Source organism: Grammomys surdaster, unplaced genomic scaffold (genome assembly GCF_004785775.1).
Source record: "Grammomys surdaster isolate TR1022 unplaced genomic scaffold, NIH_TR_1.0 174, whole genome shotgun sequence".
In the NCBI taxonomy this organism is placed as follows: domain Eukaryota; kingdom Metazoa; phylum Chordata; class Mammalia; order Rodentia; family Muridae; genus Grammomys; species Grammomys surdaster.
Genome location: NW_021604622.1, coordinates 17,332,877 through 17,355,496, shown reverse-complemented (window position 1 = coordinate 17,355,496; position 22,620 = coordinate 17,332,877). Strand labels below are relative to the sequence as shown.

The following is a 22,620-nucleotide window of genomic DNA, read 5'->3' as shown; positions in this document are numbered from 1 at the left end:
CCCTTCTTCCCTTCCCTTCTTCCCTTCCCTTCCCTTCCCTTCCCTTCCCTTCTTCCCTTCTCTTCCCTTCCCTCCCCTCCCCTCCCCTTCCTTTCCTTTCCTTTCCTTTCCCTTCCCTTCCTTTTTCTGGATTTTTTTTACTCTTATGTGCCTTTATCCTACTTTTATTTTTTTAAACAATCTCAATATACCTGTACCCAGGACAGTTCTTGACTTTCATTTATGCATATACCGTCTTATTATGTCACTTGTACAAAATGGTTCTCTAGTGTTAACCTCACAAATATTCAGGGTGTACTCTACAAGATACAGTATTCCATGGTATAACAGAAACTCACACACATATATAAGCATCAATAGTTATGTGATTTTAACACAACGAATCATGATCTTTTGCATCTCATCTCAAAGTATGCTGATATATATATATATATATCTTCCCAAAATAATCTTTATAGATTCAGCAGTGTGAAAGTTGATCACCAGAAATTCTGTGCTGCCATGTTTCTTATCCAAATACTTATTGCTTACTCTTCAACTCTCTCATAGACTTGCTATACTTATCTCATTTGTAGTCGCTTACCAAGAAGAATGACAACACAGAGAAGAATAGCGATTAAGGCTCCTGTGCTCAAACCAGCGGAGGACAGGAAGGCTTCTGCATGGCAGGTCCGCACGCGCCCATCTCTCTCGCATGCACAAACCCTGATGGTGAGGGTGCTGCTGCTGCTGAGAGAGGGGATTCCACCATCAGAGATCATAATGGGCAGATAATACACATCCTGCAAAGTTCGACTAAATCTCCTCCGCCTTGTCAGAATGTTGGCTGTGTTATCTATGACAGACATAAGCAAAACAAAATATACTTAGTAAATCTGCCATTAAAGATTCGCATTTCCTTTCAAGGACACAATAGGTATAAGTAAATTGTTTAGCTCCTAAAACGGACAGGACAACACGAAGGGGCAATTATTAAAAGAATTAGCAAATACTCTCAAATGGAGGGACAGATTTGAAGAGTTTATAGATCCAACTTCAGACGTAGAGTGGAATGAAAGAGCAGAAGCTAAAACAGGAAATGTTTTGGATGTAGACATAGTAGCGTAAACAGTTAACGTGCACAAGGCATGAAGCCAGTAGAGAGACATGGAAACTTCTGAGACAGAAAGACTCTGGTGAGGAGAGATCGGGGAGGCATTTCTACTCTTTTAGTAAACTTCTAAGGTCACTTTCTTTCCATTGATCTTGAATACACAATACAACTAGACAGTAAGACTCTCACTGAACACTGTTTAGAGAGAACACAGAAACCAAGCTGAAATTAAGCTGCAAGCTTCTTTCTCACTGTCCACCATAGCAGTGGAAGGGGCTATGCGGGCTGTAGGGAAAAGGTCAGTGATCTTACCTCCTTGTGGATCCTGTGTAGCATAACACTGAACCTCCTGATCGCAGTTAAATGGGATTAGCAACAAGAGCAATCAAAACTACTTTATGGTACTTTGAGTTTTCAAAATACCTTTTATGAAATGGGGACCTAAAGCTGTCTCACTGTTTTTATTCAACTAAAGATCTTACTTTTGGAAAGAAAAAGAGAATTAAGAAAACAGTAGCCTTTCACCTTGAAAGGCTAAGCTTGCCAGGCAGTGGTGGTGCATGCCTTTAATACCAGCACTTGGGAGGCAGAGGCAGGCGAATTTCTGAGTTCAAGGCCAGCCTGGTCTACAGAGTGAGTTCCAGGACAGCCAGGGCTATACAGAGAAACCTTGTCTCGAAAGAACAAACAAACAAACAAACAAACAGGCTTATCTCAGCAGAATAATGAGCCCTGGCAAGGGATAGCCTTATTCCACTGGAACCAGAAAGAAATATACTTGATGGAACACTCACTGAACTTGAACAAGAACTTTAGGAAAGAACATAAAGTTGGAAAATAAACATATAAACTAACATAAGACATGAGTAAATTTTATATATATATATATATATATATATATATGGATAAAAATATATATGGATATACAGACGCTAGATGGATAAACATTTGAATAGACAAATATTGATGTAGATAATATAGAGCTATCAAGTAAGCTAAAATGATCATAGAGGTATGACTAAGAATTTTAAAACAACAAGGTTAGAACCTGTCAAGTACAAAATTTTAGATGAGGAAAATGTCTTTAAGTAAATCCAGAAACTGCTAAAGTTCTTCCAGAATATATTAAGATAACTGTGTTTTGCAGCAGATGCACTATGATTAAGTGCAGAAATGCCAGCAAACCTGTTTTTCTGCTTCAAAAGATGTCCTTACTCATTATAAAAACACGTTTCTTATTCAGAAAAAAAATATGCAACCCTATTGGCTGAATAAGTTGGATGCCAGAGCATGTATTTATTAATTTATGTGAAAATGTTATAATAATACCATAATGTCGTAGAAGCAGTGAAATTTGAAGCCTTTTAAAAGCCCCATCCAGATATATGAATAGGCAGGATTTTATATTCTCAATATTCCCTGATTTTCCGGCAGCTCTAAGAATCATTCTTAAATTAACAATTAGAGCCTAGACATGACATACTCTTATCTCGGTTTCTTGTAAAGCTTTGCTTACATAATACATGTTGATATAAACATCAGTAACTTAACTTGTGTTAGTTTCTTATTACATTGACATGTATTATGAAATTAAAACTAAAATGAACTAACCAAAAGCAATCCTTCCACAGCACAATCTACTGGGCTCTTTGGAAAAGAGTCATTCCCTCTTTGTCTTTTGACTTCTCCTTCATAAAACCCCAAGAATAACTCCAATTTCAGTGCTCTAGCTCTGGACTCTGTTGTTTCATTTAGGTTTGCAAACACCCTGTGGCCTCACTTGTCTTTTTGCCAAAACTCCAACCTACCAGCCAATGTATCAGTGTGTTCTCATTTGCACCCAGTAAGGACATCCTTTGACCATCTGTCACTCTTCCCCTTCATAAACCTTTAAATTCCAAAAAACACAACAATCTAATGATTCTTCTCTTAGATTCATAATAACTTTGAAAAATCATATACTAGTTTCTATACTTAACACACATGTTTTATAGATAGACAAAACTTTCAAATGAGACTAGAAATCTATCAATTAAAATTTATTTTTATCAAATATAGTAAAGTAGCTTTTCTGAGTTCTTTTTTCCCTGTTCATCACATTCATTAAGAAAACATCTATCACTCTCATTAGGAAAACATCTCTTCTTACAGTACAGTTAAAGATTTTATCAACACTTTGATAACGATAGTCAAAAGATCTTTAGTCCATCTGACCACTAATTATATAGAATAGCTATATGCCTATACAACAATGCACACAAGAGACTAAGAAGAAAATATGAATACACATGAAACAAAAAATGAATATCATGATATCAGACAATGTTCTCATGAAGAAAGTGAGTGTTAATTTAAGAGAAGAGTAAAATAAGAAAACATTAGCTAGGTGGGGGAGTCAGTTTATAACAGCATTTGAGAAGCAGAGGGAGGAATATAAACTCTCACACATGACAAACATGTTCATAGTCAGCTCACAATCTCCATGATTTTTATTGACAGACAGATCTCAAAAGAAAGGAAAGAGAATTAAAAGGTGGTGATGAATAACGAGGCAGTTGGGTACCGAAACATAAAACACAAAATCTAAGTACCAAACAATTCATAAATATAGCATAGTGATACAATCTTACTAGAGGCGTTAAAGTAACTGTTAAAATTCACGGGATCCCCAATGGAGGAGCTAGAGAAAGAACTGAAAGAACTTAAGGGGGTTGCAACCCCATAGGAAGAACAAAACTATCAAACAGCCAGACCCTCCTGAGCTCCCAGGGAATAAACCACCAACCAAGGAGTACACATGGAGACACCCGTGGCTCGAATCGTATATGTAGCAGAGGATGGCCGTGTGTGGCGTCAGTGGGAGGAGAAGCCCATGGTCCTGTGAAAGCTCAATGCCCCAGTGTATGGGAATTCCCTGGCAGGGAGGCAGGAGTAGGTGGGATGGGGGAGCGTTCTCATAGAAGCAGAGGGGAGATAGAAGGGGATAGGGGGTTTGAAAAATAAAAAGAAAATAGCTGAAGCAATGCAGAAGAAAATACATCTTCAGTCCCTGAAGAAAGTTATTTATGGTGAACACATATTTCTACTCTTTAAATTTGTTTAAAAGCTCAACTCCCCTTTATGTAGATGTTGGGCAGGTTACTCCTGCCTTGTTGTGGTTCCTTGCAATGAATATAATGAGGTAAAATAGGGCTGACTATGTCTCCTGGAGCAGAAAGCAAAGACACGTGTATGGAATGGTTTTTATATGACTTTTTATGATTTTTTTCCACAGAGAATGAGCCGGCTTTCCTTTTGTTCTCATTGTGAGCAGAAGAATAAAAGGTGAGAGACTGTGGGTTGGTAAATCCAGGATGGGAAAGTGGATTAAAACTACTGCACAAAAACAACGCCACATTTCACCAATGCCTAAGACATTCCGAGAGATCAAAAAGGTATTTTTCTATTTATACAGAAAGATCTACTAAAACTCCTTGCTACGGTAGAAATTCACACTTTTCTACTTCAGGGTCAGATGGCCCGCGCAGTGTTTAACTTTGCAGGATTCACGCTCTGAAAGTGTACAGCCAGAGAACAGCACAATTCTGTCAGGTGGAGCCGGATAAATGCCAGTAGCTGGTGACCCTGAGACTTTGACTGGTAGGGGAAAGGGGAGACTGTAGAATAAAAACATGTCCCAGCTCCTCTTTGACAGGAGTTAAGTGACTCAGCAGGGCACTGTAGCTGCACATCCATTAGAGGATGTTGGATGCTTGGTTTGTAACTTAGGGGCGATTATGTGTGCACTATTTTGTTTAGGAATGGGAGAAATCACTAAATGTTTTCTTGAAACCCTGTGGATAAAAACAGAATTTTAAATGTTTACGCTCGATGGCGAAATTAAGCACATTACAGCACCAGCTGCGAGTTCTTATTTGAAGGCCAAAAATAAAACTATGGGGATATTGACTGCTATGCAGCTGACAATGCTAAAGAAATATAAAAAAGCACTAAAAAGCTCCCAAGGGCTTCTAATGTGTCTCAAACAAAATGACTATATTGCAGTGCCAATGCTCTGTGAAATTTGAAAGAAAGAGCATCAGAAGATACATTAAAAGCTACATAGTCGTGATCGAATGGATCCATACACAATTTCTCCTTACAGTTTTCAATTAATACAATACTAAATATGTCCACCCAAACCATCATTATATATTCTTTTAAAATATAAGCAATTCATTATGTATTTTTTTGGAAGGAAAAATTGTTACAAACACAATTTAAAGTAATACAATGAAAGCAAAAATAAAAATTTAAAAATAGTAATAAAAAATTAAAACTTAGAAATAGAGCATAATTCTTTAATGACTTCTGAAGCAAGTGTAGTAAAGTCTTGGTCAACAGCCTGTGGACACAGGACATGCTAGACCAATGCAAGAGGATGCTACTGAGAGGAATTTAGGTATTACAGCTCTGCCCTTCTTTTCTGGGTTCTTGCTTTCCACCTGCCATTGGGTGAGTGGTTTTTCTCATCAATCTTGTCCATGATGCTTTGTCTCACTACAGACTTAGAGAAGCTTGACCAAGTGACCCAAGGCTGACGCTTCTGAAGTCATGACTCTTACTGAGTTTTTCTCCCTTTCATTAATTCCTTCAAGAGTTTTGTGATAAGAGGTTTGGGTAAACATGATTAAATAATAATTTTCAATATATTTTATTTTAAAATAATTTATATTCTTTTTAATTTTTTGAGATTAAAATATAAATACATCATTTATCCATCCCATTGCTTTTATACTAATCCTCTTACATACTATGTATCATCTCTCTTACCTTTGCTTTCTGTTAAATTCATGGTTCCTTTTTCTTTAATTTGTGATATATATACAATATGTGTGTATTTTTGTGTGTATGTGTGTGTATGAATATATATATATATATATATATATATATATATTACATATATACAATGTATCACAAATATATCTATATTTTAGTATATCTATATGCATCTATATCTAAATACGTGAATACTCTTGCTCTGTTTGTATAATGCTACTTAAATACATATGTTTTCAGAGCTTACTGTTTTATACTAAAAATCAAATCAGTGTACTCTTCCCTGATGAGAGATTTATTTTTTAAAAATATGATTAAATATATAATGAAGATATATATCAAATAAAGGCCCATCTTATTTGAAAACAATATTTACTACCAAAAATCATAAATGAGTTAGGAAACATGCTTGTTCTAAGCTAAACATTTGTATTACAGTAAAGAAAGTCAAAATGCAGTGAAAACAATAGAAATTTATAAAATGGATCATGGATTATCTATGCACATATACATAAAATAGAATGCTACTTAAATCTTAAAGCAACAATGCATTTTAGTATCCTACAAACTGTGTAGATATCACTGTGCAAAGTTTTTGATGATCTATTTCATTGCTAAAATCTGTAGCATTTAGGAATACACTTTACATTTAGACTTAAGCCTAGGATTTATTCTGTCAATTCTGTTTTAATTAACTAAGGCCTCATCTCTAAAGTCCCAGCAGGAAGTTCCTGAAACAGATCAGACCCACCACAGCTGTAATGTAAATGAAGCTTTACATTAGAGTTAAGTTATTCTGACATATTAGCAAACATGAACAAAGCTGTCCATAAAAACAGAGCCCTGACCTAGTCTATTAATGATGTGATGCCTGATATTTTGACTACAGCTCATTTACTACAGCTGCCAAACTACTAAGCTAAAGTTATTTGATGGATGGATAATTTTAGTGTTAAAATTAAAATATTACCAGTTTGCAGGGAAGGTCCTAGAAGGAAAAGTTGGATATCAATCAACATTTCCTTCATTTGTTTTTTGCCACAGTTTTACACTTACTTTCTTTAAGATGGTTTTGAATTACTTTTTGGATTACTTTCTGTATGTATGTTCACCTGTACTTATGTATGTGTACCTTGGGCATAACAATGTGTAGAGATATAAAAAGAGGGCATCATATATATATACCATGACCAAGTTTATGTATAATTATATACATATATATATATAATTAATTATTCATTTTATTATCTTAATATATATGATACATATTTATTTATTGAAGTAGGGAAAACAACTTTTTAGATGAATATTGTGAATTTCTGTTTAGAGTAGCTCAAATTTTCCTATGGATAACAAATTGTTTATGTCTGCTGAAGAGATGAATGATGTCTAAGAACATACAAGTTTATCATATTTATGAATTATATTTCAAGAAGTATGTTTGACCAAGGCCATGTAACATTTTGCCTGATAGGTTTTTCTAAGCATTGCATACACTGATTCATCTGTCACTTGTATAAACCTCCTTGCTCAAAACTGTTCTCTATGTCACTCTACCTGGCCAAATCACACTTCTAATACTTTACAAGTGCAATGTTAATGCTCTCTCCACAGTCAGCAGTCAGTTTGCTGGCTTGCATTGCAAATCACATCTCATGGGATTTTGGTTTCTTGAACCACACAACAAGGGCCCTGGAAGCAGGAGTGACAGGCGATTGAATGCTGTGAATTCCAGACAGCTAACAGCACTGTCTGACACACTGCAGAGTAGATGCCACTTCAAAGATTAAGTAGTGGGAGCAAAACAGTGTTAACCAAAGAGCTGACAGCAGATTTTCTCTTAGACAAAAAATAAAAATTCTTTCCAAACTGGGAAGGGAAGAGAGGTGTAGACTAGTGGTGCATTGTGAACTGGTCCTGCACCTGCTGAAGAGCAGTGTGAAATGTTAGTCGGAGAGAAAAAGAGATGTCTGTACACACCGCCTTACGTTTGAAGACAAATTGGTGTGGCTTTGAGTCTTTCATTATTGCATGGTCCCTGAAAATGTCCTAACACACTTATTATTTCACAGATGTTCTATTTTCTACTATATTATTCTTTATTTGCAGGTGATTATGTTCTGTGCTCAATCTATTGTTTCTGGGAGTCGAACAATACATATTGAGTATTTCTTACTTTGCTTTTAAATACATGAGAGCTTATTTATCGTAAGTTTGTCTTGATGACACAATATACTTTCTCATAATCGAACTGTCTGAGAGCTCATAGTAATTGTTGCATTTTCTGAGCATTCAGAGGGTATACATAGCCTCTTACCATTAGTAAGAGAGTGATATTTTAGATAGGAAAGATATTTATTTTTGGGGGGGTAGTTGTTTTGTTTTGTTTGAGTCTTACCTCTAAAACTCATACGGATTCTTTGCAAAAGACTCTTTTAACACCATCCACTTTTTAAAAAAACAGTTTAAATTTGTTATCTGTAAATTTGTAAAGTTCTTCTTCATCTGTAAAGTTGAAGGATTTCTCAGCTTATAAGGCAATGTTTTTATAATTTTACTTCTTTTATATTCTGAAGATATGCATATATATATATACATATATAATGACTTTTTCAATCTGTTTAATTATACATATATCCCCTTCCTCAGTGATGACCATTCAGTATTGGATAACCAATACTTAGAGGAAGATTATTTTTCCTTTTATCGGTATTTTTTACTTGCCTGTGGTTCATTATGTAACATCGAGGACTCTTGGCTTTTCTCTGTCCTCATCTGTCTGTCTATTTTTGTTTTCATTGTTTAGACTTTTGTTTCATTTTTATTTCTAATAGAACATACTCTGTAGAACATACTATCAACTTTAGTGTTTCAAGTTACTTGACCCATAGTACACGGGTTACTTTACAGTTACTATGATAAAATATCAAAACCAATAGCAGCTTGGGGAAGAAAGAATTTATTTTAGGTTGCATATCTAGAAGCTTAGAGTTCCTCATTGACGGGAGATGAAAGCATGGAAGCAACAGCTAGAGGCTAGATGGTCACAATATTATCCATTCAAGAGCAGATCAACAGAGCCTGAAGCAGGCAGGACTTTACACTCTCAAACCCATCTCTAATGAAATACAGCCGCCCACATGTTCTACAACCTGCTGAAGAGCATTACCAGCTAAGGATCCTGTTTTCAAATACATGAGCCAATGGAGGGACGTTTCTCATTCAAACTACAGAACCTATCACGTCCTGTTACATTCTGCTTAAAGAGATGGATCAGATTTCCAAGAATTTTCCTAGTATAATTAGGGACCCTATAATGGATCCAAAACCTAAATATCTTCTTCAAAACTTCCATGAAGGTTTGGATACATCCAAAAGACGTTTTTATTTAACTGTCCATGTTTTCAAGGAAAGTTTTCTGAGATGGAATGAGATTGGTGTGAGGTTGCATTTATCTCCAGAACTTTCAGGCATCTACTCCCCTCAAGAGAGTTAGTCTTTTATTGTAGCCTGTCCATATTTACCTTTGGTTTCAGTACGCCAATTGAGCACATTGTATGATGCAGAGCAGAGAATTTTAGCAGGTTTTTAAATGTGACAGTAGTAACTGAGCCTTAGAAGCAGAGAACTTTGGGTTTACATTACTGAATGTAGCACAAATGGCAAACCGCCATAAACTAAAGGTTCTAGAATGAAACCCAAAACTTATAGAATGTTGATCAGTGGCTGCTCAAAATATTAGAACTTTAGTAATTGTAAAGAAGGTGGAATATTTTAGGTCCCGAGTCAACTACTTTAGGTTGTTTTTAGCACTGTAAAGAACCATTCATTGCTCACCTCTGTATGTGAATTAAAGGCACTCTGATGATGAAGTAAAACCTTGTGCAATGTGTGTTGCTTTCACCAAGATGAAAGAAACTAAATGTGTATGAAAGACTCTGAGGCTACTTGCCCTGAAATTCTAACAGTTCTGTAATACCATAATTTATGTTTACACTAATGTATTTGTAGATATTTATAATCATTTTTGTTCTGCTATTCTAAAATGTTCATGAAGCTGTTACCATACAGCAGCATGAAAGTTGGGAAAACCTAAAGCTGTGTTCCTCGACATGGACGTTTATACTTGGCTCAGTAATGAACTGTCTCTTATTCCCATCGATGTGTGTTTAACAGCACTATAGCCTATCCTAATTTTCAGATGTTTTGGAGATCTGTGTGTTGCTCCAGATTTGTGATAAATTTCTGAGTCAATTACAATCATATTCTAAATATCAAAGATATTAGGAGCATACTATATCCATCATTATGAAGGCAGGTAGGTAATCATTGAACAATGTCGTATTTTCCAAGCTGAGTTAATATCCAATCTATTTAATAAAATTATACACAAATTTCTTTGGGCTTTTTAAATAAAGCAACATAGAGAGAATCAGCAATGTTTGTTTAAGCCAAACTGTAGTTCACTGATTACAAAAGGGAACCTTGAATATTGGAGAGCAAGTGTCTGTTAGTGGGGAAAGAACCAGTACAGCAAGACAATTAGGAGGATTAAGATTCCAGAGAAGAAGAAATCTGAACAGTTGACAGGTAGCAAATCGTGATTTATTTGTACTACCTCAGGTGGCTTTTCTTAGAGCCTCTAAGGAATCCAGTTTACACACCGGAGATGGAGCAACCTTTAGGGCTCTTGAAAGTTTCCAGGGATGGTATTCAACCTGGAAATGGAAGATTTCAGATGGGTGTGACTGACTTTCTCTGAAGAGTTTTTGCTAAAGTGAAAGGATCAACTGGAAATTACTTTTGGGCATCTAGCAGAAAGCTGAAGCCCTAAACTAACATTCTCTGAAGATAATAGAATAGCAAAGAACAGGTTACTATGTCTATCCAGGTGACAAACAGCCAGTGAATCCTAGGAGCACAGTCATGGCACAAGTAAACTCTCAATAAAATTCTCCATACTTCTAAGAAACAGAGGAAACGAATACCAACAGAATCTACTCAGCATGCCTTCTGACTGGATTCTTTGGAAGGTTTTTGGAAGAAGCAGAGAATCTTGTATGTGGAAAGAAGTAATATGGAAGCATCTCTAACTGCTGCAGTTTGGATGTTTCAATCCCTTCCACAGTGAAGGCGAGAAATTTAATCAGCTCGTTATTACTGTTGAAAGATAGGGTCCTAATCAGAAGTGAATTCTGAATACTGTTCATCTTGAATGGATGGATCTATGCCACACTGCAAGAGCTCCTATGATTAGATTAGGATCATATCCACAATAGAACTCTTAATATGGGCATGTTCAAGAAAATACATAAAAAAAATGTCACGATTCACCAGTGTGTTGAATGTCTATTATAAAAAATGGCCACCAACCAAAGCAGTGAATGTTTGGAACACATTTTCTCCGACAGACCCCCTGCCTCCCTAACAGATCATTAGCTCCATGCTGGGGTTTTCTTTCAGAATATTCCCAGCATATGTCACTGTGAGTAATGAAAGCCAAGTAAGCCCAGATAACTTTTAGTAATGAAATGAAGTGTTCTTGACAATTTTAGTTCTCCAACTTCCTGATAAATTAGTAGATTCCAAATTAATGAGGAACTAAAATGAGTTATAACACATAGAAAGAAAACATGAACGCTGTATTAAATCATGTTATTCAGAGTGGAGTTCATAAGAAAGGGGAATCTTATTATGACACAGACAGAAAAAGATCCTTTTATCCGGTACAAGGAGCCTAGTTAATTCTGATTAACTAGTCTAAAACCCCAGAATTACTAGAATTACTATATTATCTGTCTCAGATGATCACACACACACACACACACACACAGGCACACATGCCCACACACATATCTTCTTTATATTAAAGTCACAAGTGACTTATAGGATTTAGTTAAATGACAAACCAGCTACTGTAGAGGGAACTATCTTCATGCTCTTACAGCATGTTAACCTGTCATCATGTATGAATACACAAAGAAGGCTTCATTCTGTGCTTCTGAATGAAGACAAACACATATTTAACATATGTTTCGCTAAACCTTATAAATTCTGATTCACATCAGTTCTCCCAGGTATTATACCGATGAATAGGGATGATGTGAAAGAGATTGGGTAAATGAAGACTATATAGTGCAAAAAATCCATGGAAGATCATCTTCTGAGACATGTATCTTGGGCAGGAGGTAGTATTTAAAGAGTATAGTCCTAGTATAAGTGATAAAAATAATATATTATCCCTGAATCTTAAAGTTTTACCCAGTTATTACAAATAAATATGCTTTTTTTCCTTCTCACTCTCCATTTCCTATGAAAAAGTTTAAATCATTCATTCCTAAATCTTACTATGTCACTTGTTTTAAGTTGTTGATTTCTATATATTCCTTTTAAGACCAGAAATGAAAATCTAGTTCCCATAATCTATGAAGACTAATTTACCTCAATTTATTTTTCATGGCTCTTTAAAATATAATTTCTACCTTTCCATAGATGCTGACATCATAGGGTTCTTACCCACTTGATTGTCCTCTTTCAGATTCAGTTGTACCCTTAGGCATATAAGACTCATTCAACTTCCTGTTCAAACCATTTAACCATTCTTCTCTTCTGACACTAAACTTTTATCATCATTAACTTGGTTTAAATATGCTAAAGACTTGATTCTAACTCCTAACTACGAGACAAGAAGTGTCATACCTAAGCACATCAACTACCCTCTTTATTCTTACTACCATTTCAGTGATGGTGGTTGTATTGGCTAGTTTTTTGTATCAAGCTGGAATTATCATAGAGAAAGAGCCTCCCTTGAGGAAATGCCTCCATGAGATCCAGCTGCATTTTCTCAATTAGTGATCAAGGTGGGAGGGCCCATTGTGGGTGGTGCCATCCTGGACTGGTTGTCCTGGGTTCTATAAGAAACCAAGCTGAACAAGGCAGGGGAAGCAAGCCAGTAGGTTACATCCCTCCATGGCTTCTTTATCAGCATCTGCCTCCAGGTTCCTACCCTGTGTGAGTTCCAGTCCTGACTTCCTTTGGTGATGAACATCAATGTGAAAGTGTAAGCTGAATAAACCCTTTCCTCCCCAACTTGCTTCTTGGTCATAATGCTTTGTGCAGGAATAGAAACCCTGACTAAGACAGTAGTGGTTGGTGTTAAAAGGAACAGGAAATGGATTCTGGATGTACTACAGAAAAAAAAAAAAACACCACACATTGTAGAAACTGACATGGAACATTCCCAATTGGCAGTCTATGAATATGTAAGATGGTTTTCTATGTAGACTGAAAAACTCATTAGACTTATATGGCACACTACATCATTAATGTGGAAATTAAAAGAAAATATCACTGCTGCTCTTTGATAATATTGTTATGTCATTTTGTATACTATTTATTTCAATTAAGCAAACAGGCTATATACAAACTTTCCTGTGCTACTCATCCTATTTCTCAGTTCTGCCTAGAGTTAATTATGTATTTTATGCTTGTTCCAAGTATACTGAGAAAGAAGTAGATGCTCCCTATAAGACCGATGTACTACTGTCAGCTACAAGGACTCTGCCAAGTGGTAAACTGTAGACCGTAGCACACTCAGTCCACAAAAAGATTTGTAGGAGATGTTGGTGCTAATTAGAAAATTACATCTACCCATTAATTGTACCCACAAAGAACAGATAAGGACATTGTGGACAGGGAGAAATCAATGGAGAAATCATGTAAACAAACACATATTCCATAGCTACTAAGTTTGCCAGAATTTGTTTCTCAGTATAAGACAGAAGATTAAACAAAAATAATTTTAAAATCATCCTACAGTTATGTGTATTCCCTATCTATCTTTTATAAAATATGCACAATAAGAAGAGAAAATACAGTTTGCACATCACTTCTTGATAGCTTTGCTAATGCAGGATGATTTCACACATGACATCTGGCTTTCTGACCGTCTCTGGGACTTTTTTTTTTTGCTTTTTCTAATTAAAACAATTTTTTTTTTTGCCTTTTAGTAGTTGCAGGCGTGATCATAAACAAGTTTGTCAGCTAAGATTTCTCTTAAAATTTGCCCATGAGCACACTGCATGTGTATCTCTCTTGTTTAAAGGAATGGTGCTTCTCAGTAAATTCAATAACTGTTATTTGTACATACGGCTCAATTTTAAATACAAGATATTCACAGATCATAACACATTAACACCACATTGAGTTTGAATGCCAATTTGCAAGCTGTTCCTGTGTATGGAAGACTGAAGCAAAACTAATCATGCTTGTACTCTCTCAGTCAAAACAAGAAACACATAGATCAAGAAGATATATTGATGTTCACCTTCATTGTCCTTAAGTGTGAAATTTGGGTTCATGGGCAGGCGTTCATCAAGAAAAAAATTAAATCTCGGTCCATTGGCGAAATCATCTTTATCAGTGGCAGTGATGGTGTGGATAACCTAAAGAAAAGACACACACTAACAGTAAGTTTAATTTGTTTACTCCCTTGATTTTAATTATACTGTCATTTTAGTTGTTGTAATTAACAGATTTTAAAGATCTATTTGGCAAGTCAAGTATTTAAAATTAAACACATCAAAGAACCAATTAACTTGCTTTTTCATCCAACTGATTTTGCGAAAGACATTTAGTTTAATTTATAAATACTCATGCTTTATGACATCATGGTACAAACATCTATTTTCTTTGTGACCCATGGTTCCTTGGGGGCTTATTTCTCTTGTGACTCACAATAGCATGGGGATCATCAGTAATGAAGTTTTTCTGGAACTTTCCTTTTTGAAAATAGGAAGCATTTTTGCATAAGTATAATATTCCAGTGTCTGGGAAGTAGTGTCCGGGTAGAACAGTATTGCTGTATAGATTGGTCTCTGTACATTAATGTAGGGACAATAGAGTCTCACATTTTAAGGATTCAAGAGAAGCAAGAAACAGTGCAGGCATTAAATTTTATATGAGAGAAGATTGAGGAGAATGAACTGCAAAATTCACAGTCTTTCTAACAGGGGTGCAGGCCACCAAAAAACTCTCAGTGATTAGTTGATGCAATTTGTTCTCTATGGTGCTCTGACACAGGAAGGAGTCTCAGTTGATATTAACACCTGTTCAACAACAAAGTAAGGTTAACTACATGAAAAAAATTTCTGGTGGTAAAAGAGAAAGACAAATTCTACTACCTTGGCCAATAATGCCTTAAAAATAAATACCCAAAAGAACAAGAATATATGATTTAAAATATTAGTGTTGAAATCATTCAGGTGGTTCATTTATATTTGTGTTTAAATAAGAAAAAACACTAAAACAGCTTCTATTGACAGAATAGATTATGCAAATTCAAAAATAATAAGATTTTTCAAATACCAATATGCTTCACAAGTGAAAAAAATGCAAAAATAAGCTGGTCTTTCCATTATCAAGATGTTTTACAAAAAAAAACACATTTAAAGTATAACACAGTGAAAATTCAAATCCCTCACTATGTTCTGAGACCATTGGCTGGTAAATAAGATAACTTAGAAAAAAACAGGAAGAAAAACTATAATAATAGCATGCTTTTATGTCCTGAGACAGTGTATAATAGTCCTGAAGTGGCAGATGTCTTCTGGACATAAGTAGGCCTCGATACACATCTCTGTCATCCATCATCAACCTCTGCAATCTCTGTGGGAAACTATTCCTCAGGCCCCATTCCTGATTTGTAGAGGAAGAAATCTTTATCTTGCTTTCCTAATTTATTTCACTCTAAAGTATTTACTTTAGAGCTGAACGTTCATCCTGTTGTTTTGCCTTTCCATTCCAAGTACAGCTACTTCTCCAAATAGATCTCTTCTTCCCTTTTGACTTTTGACACCAAGTAGTCAAATGTGCTGAGAGAGAATCAAAGCAATCTCACCATTTTTCTCAAATGTGCAAAAAGCTTCAAATAGAGTTCAAAATGTTCTGTCAACTGAGGGATATACTTGCATTCTCTGTACATCAGTTCTTAATATAATTTAAGTGAAAATCATGTCTGATTTTCAAATTAGTTTGAAGGTTAAATATTCTCAAATGCTACACCTCATGTAACAGTGTCCAACAGACACACACACACACACACACACACACACACACGGATGCAAGCCCCCATGCACACATTTGTACACACAGGGATAAACATCCATAAATACATTTTGTTCATCATGTTTTCTCAAAACTAAACTTATACCCATGATTTTAAGCTATTATGAATCTTTAGTTTTTAATTCTACTGTCTCTGCAATATTTTTATAACATTATGAGTTACATGCAAATTGCTTCCTAATTCAGAATTTTTGAAGAATTGTTAAAGAACAATTCATCTAGACCAACTCGGAAGTTTATCTTAAGTTTATAGGGAGTATAATAATTTTTCTACTCATGTTAAAATGAATTTATAAAAAAAGTTTAATTGTTTGTAAATCATCTTACAAACCTGAGCTTCTGTGGGGTAATTCTGGGGTAATTAGTTGTACTATGTTTTCTGTTGGTTTATTTGGCTTTATATTTTTAAAGAAACCTTTTCACTTATGTGAAAGAAATCTCAGAGATCTTATTAATTGCATCTGTTTGCTTGAAACAACCTCCAGTGTCATCCATAGGGAAAATGACAGCTGATTATGACAACATGCTTGTAAGTGTCCTTTGTACCTTGTACTCTAACAGTTATGATGGTCAAGTGCAAATATATTTAAATTTTTATTACTTTAAATTTATCTTCATGCTTTTCTCTCCTTTGTATTTATTACTCTTATTTTTATTGAATTCTCTGTGTATGTGTATTTTCATCACATCTTTCTTAAATTATATGAATAGTCCTTGGTAGGTCTACAAACCTAGCACATTAGACAAATGACAGTTCTCCACAGTCAAATTTTTAAAGGCCATTATATTTGCTGAGTTAGGGACACTTCTGTTTCTGTGACTGTTTGTGAGGTGCAGTCTCTAGCAACTTTAATTTGATTCTCATTATTTCCTAGTTTCACACAAAGTCATAAAACCCAAACACTGATTAATCATAATATATTTGACAATTCAGTTTGATGTGACAGACAGAAAGACAAAAAGTCCATCTTTTAAAAGTGAAGTAGGAATCAGCTTGATATTTGCTAGTTACAAGTTAATAAACACTGAGAAATTTGACAATATCTAAAAATGTTAGCACTTTTAAAAATTTATTGAGCATAGTGAATTGATATAAGGATAGATTATTAAGAAAAATCAATGTAAAAAGTTTATGTTAATGTAAATTTTCTACTTGGAAACACACTTTTTTTTTCTTTGTTAGCTTCAGCACTGGTGACAGAACGTTGTATTTGGCCCTTGGTGCGATGCTTATCACACTCTCCTACTGCAATCTACTACTGAGCAACACTTCTGACTGAGCACCATGACTCCTGCTGTCAGCACTTTGTCAAGCACACTCTCCTCAGCACTCATATGAAAGCTGAAGGGTTGAGAAACACTTCATACGTTGTTTGAAGTAATCAGTGATTTTATTCTATTATCAAACCCTATACATGATCACATAAACTTGTTTTTATAATAATACAAACTGTTGTGGGTTAAATGGATTGAATTACGATAGTCTATAAACCTCTAAAATAAAGCGTTTCAGTTTTCATACAAAGTTATATAATTGATAAAAATGTATGTGATGTGAGAGAACCTAGGTTAAGTAATAAAATAACTATGTTTGGAGATATAGTCTTTCATATAGATTAGTTCATCCTGAATTTCCACCCTTTGATGTAAGATGACCTGGGATTTCTGATCCTCCTGTCTCCTCTCCTGTGGTGGTGAAGGGATCTCAGGCTGTTGACATCATGCCTAATTAATGCTGACCTGTAGATAGAACTCAGGGTTCCCTTGATGCTAGACAAGCACTCTACTGACAGACCTACCTTCTTAGCTTAGAAATAACCCTTAATGTTATCTGAGTTTACCTTTAAGGAATAGTAAAAAGGCCACAGCATATTTGATATGAATAAAAGAAAACTTCCATGTTTAGGCAAATATAAATTCTTATGGATTCACTGTAGTTTAGGAATTGATTCTAAATTTCATGCACACCTGACTTTCTGTTTAATGGGGTTTTCAATAAAAATGTATACAATATATTTTCATAAGTATAAATCATATTTACTTGAGGTACCTCTATGTTGCTATTTATAACAGTATTTATTCTTTCCTAACTGCTGCTGTACATGTTTAGAAATAAAAAGTGCCATTATATACCATAGCAACATCCTAATATGTTTAGGTGATCAAAACATCAGTAGGATTGTATTCAACCTTATAAACAAGCTGTAGATGTAGGTGTTATTTCCTACAAGGGAAACATAAACAGACTTCATTAAATTTAAAATTTTACAGAACCCAAAGTTTAAATATTACTGTATCTTTTATTGGATATTCTATTCATTTACATTTCAAATGTTATCCCTTTTCCCGGTATCCCTGGCTCCCAGAAATCCCCTATCCTATCCTCCCTCCCCTGCTCCTATGAGGGTGTTCCCTCAACCACCCGCCCACTCCCGCGTGCCCGCCCTCGAATTCCCCTACACTGGGGCATTCAGCCTTCACAGGACCAAGGACCTCCTCTTCTCCCATTGATATCCTGCATGGCCATCCTCTGCTACATATGCTGCTCAAGCCATGGGTCCCTCATAGAATTATATATACATATATTGAATTCCCCGGAAAGTGATGCATCTGGAGACAATCACATTAAGTGAAGAAAGTCTGTGTCAAAAAAACAAATGCTACATGTGTTTGCTCATTTTGAGTTTTACATTATTAAAAGTTCTTCAAATATAGTTTTATTAGTTGGAAATTTGATTTTTGTCATATTCTTCCTTCATCCAACTCTTCATGAGTTCCGGATTTTAAATAGACGTAAGGAAGTAAATAGTGTACGGTAAACAATCAGATAGAAGCCATCTAGGAGTATTAAGGGAACTTATGGGCAACCAGATAAAGAAACGTATTGGTAGCAGCGTGTGGAGCATTAAATAAAGCATGTTTTATACTGGTATGAAATTGGCCTTATCAAAGCAAATAAGTAAGATAAAGTAAAATACAAGACACAGCATCATTACCGAAAGCTAACAGTGTTCCTGGGCTACCTTTGAAAAATCAAAGCAACACAAAACAAAACAAAACACCAAAAAAAAAATCCTCTAAATTTTCAAAGTCTCCCATAAAAGGATTTTTATTTACTACTAGAATTTTATACAAATATTAGCTATTGATTATTTCTCTTTTTCTATTCTTGATATTGTAATTTATTACTTTCTTTTATATTTCTTATCATGATTTTCTCTAAGTGCTTTTTTTTTGTTCTATTTTGTGGGAGAAAGCTTAGCTCCATTTCATTTATTATTGCTCATAAATAAATTGTTCTTTTCTATCTCACATAGCTTAAACCATTCTTTTCTGTTGAATCAAAAATGAATGCTTATTCTACTTTTTTTACTGTTTTTTTTCTACAATAAAAATTTGAAATAATTTTTTGCACTTATTGTGGAATAATTTCTACATATTTTATATGCTATGTGTGCATTCCCATTCTTATTTAATATTCTTATTAGTGTTTAGTATTATTTTTATGAGGAATAAGAACATTTAATAATATATACTAGATGGTATTTTTGAAACATAATTTTCAGTTTCATTTGAAATTTTATTATGATAGCAATGAGAACTGCTTTCTAATATTTAATTTTTTTTAGTTTAGCCAGTCCTAAAATTTGATAAGCATTTTGCAAATAGTTGAAAACATGTATTAATCTGACATGACAGTGGTGTATTTCTCATTACATAAAACATGACAATCACGATACTTTATTTTCAATATCATTGCCAAATTTGCATGTGAATATAGTACCCATCGCTGAGATATATTCCTTGACTACCATGTGATCTGATTATTTCTGTTTATACTTTTGTATATATTTCTTATCACATTTAAAACAATGTTTATCTAAATGCAACATTGAGTTCTACTTTGTGAAGAAATTTTATAGTGATAAGGAAATAGGCCTCTGTAGATCAAATATTTTTTGATAAACCTTTTCTGTGATTTTATATATATATGCACACATGTACATATATTTGTATGTATATGTGTGGACATATATACATACTTATCTAGGTTTAGAATTTTTTTATAACTTTGCATAACTATTTTAAAGTGGCATTAAGAATCTGTTGTATAACAGCTTCTTCACTTATTTCAGTGGAATTTCTTAGGTCATGAAACTCTGTACATACTGAGCCTAAAATAGATCCTGACATTGCATATTCTATTACTAATAACTTAGTTGGATTTATACATATGCTGACTACCTCATATTTTTAGAATAGTGTGGTTGGTTTTTTTCATTTTAATTTAAACAATTTTGTTTTTTATTTATAATAACAACTTGCATTGTATGGGATTTTCTTGGATTCACTACTGAGAAAGATGTTATGGAATATACAATTTATGGTTGTTTTCATCATGTTGTCGATTTGAAAGTTACCTTTTTATTCTTAGTTGTACATTTTCTCATGAAGCATCAGTTCATAGTATTATTCTTTCTTTGATTATGTTATAGATAGATATATAGATATAGATATATATATAGATATAGATGATTATGTTATATTCATCTTTAATAGAATTAGGATCATTTGTAGTAATACAAATTTACACATGAATATTTCGTGCATGGCTTTTTTTCTCTTTCCATTAGAAGTCAGATCTTACATAACAATGTCACCACATGTTTTAGAATTGATAAGGTCCTGATTCAGAACATTTGTATCACCTTAAACGTATTACACAACACTGCCATATTTGGGTATTTGTCACAACACTACTGTTCTTACCTCAGTTCTTTAACCTCCAGCAAACATTAATATGTTTTCTGATTCTGTATTCCTGTGAGTCTAAAACGCGTATGTTTTAGACTAAAAACATATCTATATGTCCTCCTTCCGTTTAAAAATTCATAAACAGTGTTCAAGTTCAAAAAATACTATTGATCTTCCCTAATATCCACATGGAAGCACAAGTATCATTTCTTTATAAGCGTTAAAAGTTTAATTAAATATGAGTGATGAACTCATTTTTATGAACCCATGTAGCATTACGTTTGTTTGGTGCAAGACCTTGAAAAGTTCTCCCTTCCTGCATTTACCTGTGACAATTGTAAAGGCAAGCTCCAAGAAAGAATATTATTCTCTAATCGTTTCTCTTTTAGAGAAAGCCTATATCTGTAACTACCAGCCACATCTGCTGAAAATACTGATTTGTCTCAGCTAATTACATTGTGAGACAGCTGTGTTGCTATACGCAGGAGAAATTCATTTCACCCAATAGATAAAAGTAAGCAGTCGGCTTTGTAGAAAAGGGCCATGTAGCAAGAAGTTAGGTATCTCACCTCCAATCTCAGGAGGCCTTAGTAGATACAAAACTCCTGGAATTCTCCAGCGTAATGCTAATGTGAAATGGAGGCTGCGAATAATTCTGTGAGATTCAACTGACGCCCATGCCTTGGATGAGAACAAGAATGCTACTCTATTGACAGTCCCGTAGTCTCTAAGAAGACTCTACTAACACATACGTTAGTTTGGATGAGCCACAGCAACAAAGGTAATCTCTGCATTTGGTGTGGCTGTTCGTTACATCTATTCTGTCATAGTGCACATAAGACGAATGCTCATGCATTTTGTTGCTTTGGTGACTTCAGCTATCTTTCACTGGTGTTTCTTCTAATGGAGGCTACAGTTTATCCGGCTTCTGTTCCTGCCTGTACTTTACTTACTCTCCCCATCCTATATTTCATAGAGGTTTTTTACAGTATAAACACATAGTCACACACGCACAAATGCATGCACCTTTCATAACCAGTATTTTATCATATGCGTCACTTTTTTAGAGTCCCAAAAGTGGTAGGATCTGGGTTCTCCTCCCAGATGTGGTCTCTAAACTTCCTCAGACCATGAGAGGACACTGCTTCTTACTGAATGTAGGACTGTACCTAGACCATTCAATGCAATTTCGTTGGCATGATGAATAGATCATACCTAAATGAGCACATTGTTCTGAATTACATTGTGATTTGGGGAAAATTCATTTTTTAGGATGCTCAAAAGGTATCTATTTTTTACTTAAAACCTTATAAAATTATTGCCACTGAGCATAAAAAAAAATGACCCTGAGGGATTTGGGGGATAATAGCTAACAATAATAGAAGTAAAGCTGCTTATTTTTCTTCCATTCAGATGGTAGGAAGAAAAGAATTAACTTACCTCACCAGGCTTAGCATTCTCACAGACAACAATATCATATTCCCTGGCAAGTTCGGGTGGATTGTCATTGACATCCAGAACTCTAATACCCACGGAGACATGGCTCAGCAAATCAGGATTGTCTGCAAAACACACAGGAAGGTATTTAGTATTTCAACACACACTTTAGAGACTTGGCTTACAATAAATCTCCTTAATGCTGTGGCTTGCCTCTAGCTCTGAATGCTATGCAGTAGCAGGACTGTTGGCAAAAGACAACTTTATGAACGCTGTCCCTGTTAGAAGTCATTAACTTACAGGAAAAATGAAAAATGAACATCAGGGCTTGACATGAATACCAAAATGATATTTTTTTATATCAAGGAGATTACATATTATTCAGAAACTGG

General features: G+C 34.7%; 1 protein-coding gene across 3 annotated transcripts in view; it reads right to left on the bottom strand.

The window, feature by feature from the left end:
* Positions 1-22,620, bottom strand: part of Cdh18 (cadherin 18) — a 393,131-nt gene that overhangs the window by 5,716 nt on the left and 364,795 nt on the right. Inside the window, exons 9-11 of one of the 3 annotated variants that reach the window (XM_028767586.1) lie at positions 22,232-22,353; positions 14,238-14,355; positions 584-835 (exon numbers count right to left, since the gene is read on the bottom strand). In XM_028767586.1, coding sequence (XP_028623419.1) covers positions 584-835; positions 14,238-14,355; positions 22,232-22,353 — 492 coding nt within the window. Of the gene's footprint in view, positions 1-583; positions 836-14,237; positions 14,356-22,231; positions 22,354-22,620 lie in introns of those variants that run through there. The other 2 variants (XM_028767587.1, XM_028767588.1) reach the window with 2 other exon arrangements.